Source organism: Vitis riparia, chromosome 11, assembly GCF_004353265.1.
Source record: "Vitis riparia cultivar Riparia Gloire de Montpellier isolate 1030 chromosome 11, EGFV_Vit.rip_1.0, whole genome shotgun sequence".
NCBI lineage: Eukaryota > Viridiplantae > Streptophyta > Magnoliopsida > Vitales > Vitaceae > Vitis > Vitis riparia.
In genome coordinates, this window is record NC_048441.1 from 161241 (window position 1) to 167758 (window position 6518).

Genomic DNA, 6518 nt, shown 5'->3' on the forward strand with positions numbered 1-6518 from the left:
TATACAAGGTAACATTTACTACAAAAATTAAGTTGAAAAAATGTTTTCCATGTTTGAGTTTTCAAATAAAATTTTATACTAAAAATAATAATTGAAAAAAGGTTTATAAAAATTATTTTAGAAATAGACAATGTATATTATTGTATTGGCTTTAGTGATAAAATATGTGGTTATAATTTCAAATGAGATATATTTTGCTCAAAAATTGTGTAGGAGCTAGGAAGGGATCATTTGTTAATGTGTAGGAAATTTTTATTTTTGTCATAATCTCCTTTGGAATATATGCCCCCAAATTAGATTAAAAAAAAAAAAAAAAAAGGGCCCTTCAAATTTCAAATCTTCACACTGAAACAAGGCTTTAAGAAAAAGTTATGCCAAACAAAAAGCATCTACAAACTTTAAGTGCATGACATATATAATACTTTGTAAGATAATATTCAACCCGTAATTTCTTATGTCTTATGTTATGTTATTATCACAAGAGACTCAAAATAATAATATAACTAATAATAAATGACTTCAAAAAGAAGTTGGAATCACATAATGTTTCATCCAAACAGGGAACATGTGCTTGTCCTTCCAACCCTTTTGCTTTACGTTTTAAGGTGTGAGACAATAGATTCCAACATTATCCCATATATATTCTTTAGGTGATCGCTCATCCTCTTTACTGAACTTAATTAGATTAATCATCCATAGGTATAGGCTTTAATCAAAGTCATGAATCAATTACATGTGCTTACCCAATCACTGCACTTCATGCCCATTCCACTGAAGTTCCCTATCCACCATATCTTATATTATATATTCACATGTGTAATTGATACTTATAATAAACATCTTTTATTTATATATATAGATATATAGATATATAGATATATGGTTTTTAAGATAGTGATCCCTTTTTTTATCTTATTTAAAGCCTAAAGGAAACATTAATCATTTACTATTATAATGAAGTGGTATCATTGAAAATAAGGAAAAACAATCATGGTTGTGGCATAAGCCCACTTCATCATCAACAATGAATAAGTAAATATCTTGGTGGTGGCAATCCCACTTGATAAAGTAGTTTGTTTAATTCATAGGTAGCACAAATACATCTATCAACACATAAGGGGAAATGCACCTTGGGTCGTTTTAAATGCTAATTATTCCATTGATGTCATTTTTTAAAATTATCTACTTGCCTGATTTTTAGTATAAAGAATTAATGGATTCCAATAAATTGTTCAGTGTTATCTTCATGGCAACGTAGGTGAATCAGAATATTGAAAATAATAATAATAATAATAATAGAGGACATAAATGGAACATTCCCTCAAATTTAATCAATTGATTTGGAGGAGAATTTATGTATGGTTGGTCATGTGTACATATCAATTCAATTTAATTTCCCTTTAAATTAAATCAAGCTGAACAATCGAGTTCTTCTTGCATGAAATCATTTTTACCGTTATATGATAATGTGTTAAAGGTTTGCTTTTTAGGATGGAAGAAGTGTAAGTAGAAATGGTAAGGATAATAATGACTCATTTTTTGTATAGTCATGGAATATGTTATGACTTTTTTTCACTTTAAAAGAGCCCATAAAAAATGAAAGAGGCAGAAAACAGACCTATGATCACTTAAAGGAACCATTCTTGTTTATCAGATATTTATGCAATTGGTACACGTTTGTACCCTAGGAAAAGAAAATGACCCAAAAAAGCTTAAAGCAATTAAAAAAGGTAGCCAATGAGAGGAAAGCTAGGGAGATACGTTAAGGCAACTTTAAATGTAAATTAATTAGTAAGTGGGATCTGGTTGTGCTTAATTAAACTAGTTGTTCATTTGTTTATAAGATATCAGAAGTGGGAGCATTTGGCTTACCAAATGAGAATATTATATGTAGGATTGAGGGGTGTTGGACGTTTGGAATGGGAAGGAATATGCAGATGTCCTTGGCGTGTACGTTGGGTGGTGGAGGACGAGAAAGAAGAGGACTGAGGAGGCTCACTCCTTGGTCCTTGGTGTGTGGACTGTGGACCCAATAAAGCACCATGCACCATCCTCAAGAGTCATGAGTCAAGCCCCATCTCTCATCCCCATGTACAAAGCACATCCTAGTGGTTACTGGTGGGTGGGGCTCTACATTTACAAGCCTCATGATGTCCCCACCTCCATTCTGTTTTTATATGTGACATTGATGATCACACTCCAACAACTGCTATATCCACCTCCCTTTCAATTCCAAATCAAACATTCTCCATAATTTCAAATGCCCATTTTATGATACCTAAATAAATTATATTTCACTTCTATTAAATTTTCAAAATATTAAAATAATCTTTGCTTTCACTAGAAATATTTCTAAAATTTAACTTTTGAAAATAAAATCAATCACATAACAAAAAAATTACTCTTATTTTTATTTCTTTTGTGGTTCATGTTATCGTGTTTGGTAATGCATGGGTAAGTAACAAAGAAAATTGAAAAAATTATTAAGAAAAATGATTCCCAAACATTTGAGGTTTGTTATGACAAGTATGAAAGAAAGTTAAGTATAATTGAAATTAATTAAAAACTTATATATTTTTAAATTATTTAATTTTTATATAAAAAATTATGTGAAATAAGTTTAAAAAATATGCTTGTTCTAAAAAAATATTCTATATATATTAAATTTTTTAAGAGCCAAATAAGGGAAAAAGGGTAAAAATAAAAAACCAACCTCAATAACTTCAAAGATTATAAAGTTATTAGTATTAGAAAATTTGGAAACAAATTTTAAATAAGCAATGAAGGGGATTTTGAAAAAAAAAAAAATATCATTAAAAAATTATTTTAGAGTCTATAGAAGTTTGTAAGGAATGAAATAAGAAAAAATATTTTTTGAAAAGAGATCTTTAGTTTAAATCTTGTATTTTAAAATTATTAGATTAAATAATATTGCTATTAAATCAAAAGTAGATCACTCAAGTGATGATCATCGAATGTCATACAAGATTTGACTTATCATTTTTAAATAAGATGATCAAAATTTGATCTAAAAATTATTTATTTATTTTTAAAAAATAATTATAATATTTTTTTCAAAGAACAACTTTGATATTTTGATATGATATTGTAAATCTAAAAATATTTTTCCAAATATTCTTATAAAAAAGTGGCAGAAGTATAAATACATCAGCCAAAACCGTTTCATGTGGTTAAGCTGCGTTTTCAACCGACCAATCTCCTCGTTGAGCTGCTTTTTTTCTTTCCCAAAAATAGAAAAACTATTGAATTCCGAGGCCAACAAGCTTGATTTCATTACATCACTTTACTATTCCAAACCCTCATGGAATCTTGAATCAATCATGCACACATGGATGTTGGTCCATGTTGTTTTATTCTCGAAAAAGAATCCCGCAATGCTTCATGGGACACTCTTTATTTATGATACATTAGAGGGTTGTAGGTATACATATTACGTATTTTCTAGTAACGTTTACATATCTTGCGTGTGAAGTCACCCGATCATCATCACTATTACAAAAGCCGACACTCTTTATAGTGTCTGTCTCTATCTTATTCTGTTACACCTTTGATTTATTACTAAATTAAATCAATGACATATATTAGTCATAAAACTCAACTTATTATTGAATTATTTTTTAATTTTATTCCATGGATTTGAATATAAATTGTCTTTGTACTAGAAAATTTGTGGGCCCTGCTTTATACAGATTAATTTTGGGTGAAAGAAAAATTACTATTACGTACTGCATTCATTTTGGTGAAGCAACTTAAGGGGCTGCTTCCAATATGGATATAAGCGGTTTCTTTAATTGAATCAATTTACAAATAATTAAAAAAATGGGGATTAAGTGAGATGTGCCTGGGGGACCCACCCACTGGGTTGGGCCGTTGGGGCCTTGGGGGTGGTGATGTGGTGTGTGTAGTACCACCATTGTACGGTAGTGCATAACATGTACGTATGCTATAGTCTATAGATATACCATACCGTATACGGGATTTGTTTTAGAGCAAGGTGGTTTAGATATCCAAAAGAAGAAAGTGAGTGGCTCCCACGTCTCATGAAAATGACGACATTAATCACCATTAATAAAATCCATAAATCCACGCCCACAGACCCACCCACTTCAAAATCCAACGGATTTCTCTATATATTCCTCTCAACCCATCTTCCGTTTCTCATCTCATTCTCTCGTTCACAGCGTTAATCTTCGTTTGGAAGTAAAAGAAGGAGGCTAGTATGACGAGAACAGGAGGGACTCTGAACGCAACGGCGGCAACGCCGGCCGCGTCGGTGCAGCCGCACTCGCCCTGGCACTCGCCGGTGCCGTACCTCTTCGGGGGCTTGGCGGCCATGCTGGGTCTCATAGCTTTTGCACTCTTGATCCTCGCCTGCTCCTACTGGAAGCTCTCCGGCTACCTGGAGGGTGACGACGACTCCGCCGCCCGTGATGCCGAGGCAGGAGACGGAGCGGGTGGAGACGCCGTGAAGCCTCCGATGGCGTTTGAGGAGAAGATTCTGGTGATAATGGCCGGAGATGTGAAGCCCACGTACCTGGCGACGCCCATGTCCAGCAGGGCTTCCTCGTTCGGAGAACGCAGCAGTAACAACAGCGAAATGACCGAGAAATCAGAGGCAGTTGCAGAATCGCCGAAACAGGTACAAACAGGAAACCGGGAGTCCCGTGAAACATGAGATCAGATCAGCGACTTTGAGTAGAGAGAGCTCGTAACTCGTAATACACGTTTTGTTTTGGGACATTGTGAGGGGTCTGTATATGAGCTTTTGCATGTCGTGCTGCTCTTGCACACAAATTTTCATCTTTTTTTCTCTTCCTTTCTCTCATTTTCCTAATTCGGGAGATGTAAATCATTGAGGTGAAATGGAAGAATGAATACCGTATAACAATTTTTTTACGAGACTACTGCTGCCATATCACCAGATATCACTGTACAAAAATCAAAAGGTGGGCCTAATCATCTTTGATCCTACAGACTCAGAGATCAACTTTTTCAATCATAAATTTTCCAAGAAGTGGCAGCCCGCAAGCCATATTGTTGCATGCCTGGCAAATATTTGAAAAAAAGCAGTGGCTCTTCAGAGGATATGAGCTAAGATGGCATGTGAACTACGAATCAGTGATTGGCTGCGAGAGACAGGTGTGAGGCATTCCGTGGAGATCTCGTGACAGCTGCGGCAAGTGAAAATGACAAAATGCCTTCCGTCTTTACATTTTTTTTTAATTATAAATATATTTTTTGGTTTTAATTTTAGTTTATATATATTTTTTTCTGTCTGCTCTAAAGTGCAAACTGCAGAGTGCCTGGCAGTGTACTGTACTCAAGATCCCAGGCAAGATAATTTGTCATTCACTTATTGAGGCCGGATTAGGTTGTGGGCCGTGTTCTGATTGATGGACTCTCAACCCAGGCCCAGTCTCAACAAGGCCACCTTCTTCTCACCGATTCAATCTCTATTCTGTACCAATAATACTGCCTAATTAATTATTTATTTTTGAATTTCTTGCTGAGGAGCTTTGGTTTGGCTTTGCAAGGGATGGTTATAGTGAACATCCTGAAGTCAAGCGCAATAGAGCAAGTCATTATGGTGGGGTGTTGGGACCTCTTTTAGTGGTGCAGATTAAAATTTTTATGCAACAACAACTTGAAAAAAGGGGTTAGGTCGCATGAGTGTTCAATTTGAAAAGCAACTTTTCATTTTATTTTTTAAAAATTTCAGTTAAAAAAAATAAACAATATAGAGGCATTGTCAAATTAATATTGCCATATGAGTCTTAATATTAAAGTGGAACCAGCATTTTAAAGCATATTCGGCCATATTGTCTTCACTTCTAATTTATATTGAACTGCCAAGTGTACACCCCTTTTCTTCACTGTTTGGGTTCCTTTCTTTGTATAGTTATGCAGATTCTGCCTCTAGCCCCCCCCTACGTAATGCCTCTAGCCCCCCTCCACTTATTTCATGTAATATTACATTGTGTACGGACTCCGATTACTTGTCTCTATCTTCTCAATTGAAAAAGCAAATCTCCACCTTCCCCACAATTGTATTGCCTAAGATTTGGAAAGAAAAGGTCAGATACAAGTATCTTTTGCAAGTAGCATCAACTTGGATTGAGTACTCTTGCCAACCAAAGTTGGTTTGGTAACCTTCTTTTGATAATTAGTTGCTGTTTTAACATTTTGATCTCCATGATGTTAGCCAGAGGCACAAAAAACTTTGTATCATGATATATAATTGTGTAAGCCTCATCCTTTGTGCTACTAGAATATGCAGACTGAGGAATCAAATATTTATGCACAGCCGTCAGAATATGCACATGTGTAATTCAAGTGCCTGATGCAGAAAGCTCCAATATTGCAGCAGCATCCATTAGCGTCAGCACCAAATATTGGTTCTCTAATGTTGTTTTTCCACAACTTGAGATCTTTGTGCTAGACCTTATGTGCCATGAATGGAGACCTCTGCAAAATTCAACTTGCATGTACTTTCTTGT

General features: G+C 34.7%; 1 protein-coding gene across 1 annotated transcript; it reads left to right on the forward strand.

The window, feature by feature from the left end:
- Window positions 1-4167: 4167 nt before the first annotated feature.
- Window positions 4168-5274, forward strand: LOC117924708 (protein GLUTAMINE DUMPER 3). The gene has a single exon (XM_034843427.1). The coding sequence runs from the start codon at window positions 4241-4243 to the stop codon at window positions 4694-4696; it is 456 nt and encodes a 151-aa protein (XP_034699318.1). The 5' UTR covers window positions 4168-4240; the 3' UTR covers window positions 4697-5274.
- Window positions 5275-6518: the final 1244 nt, after the last annotated feature.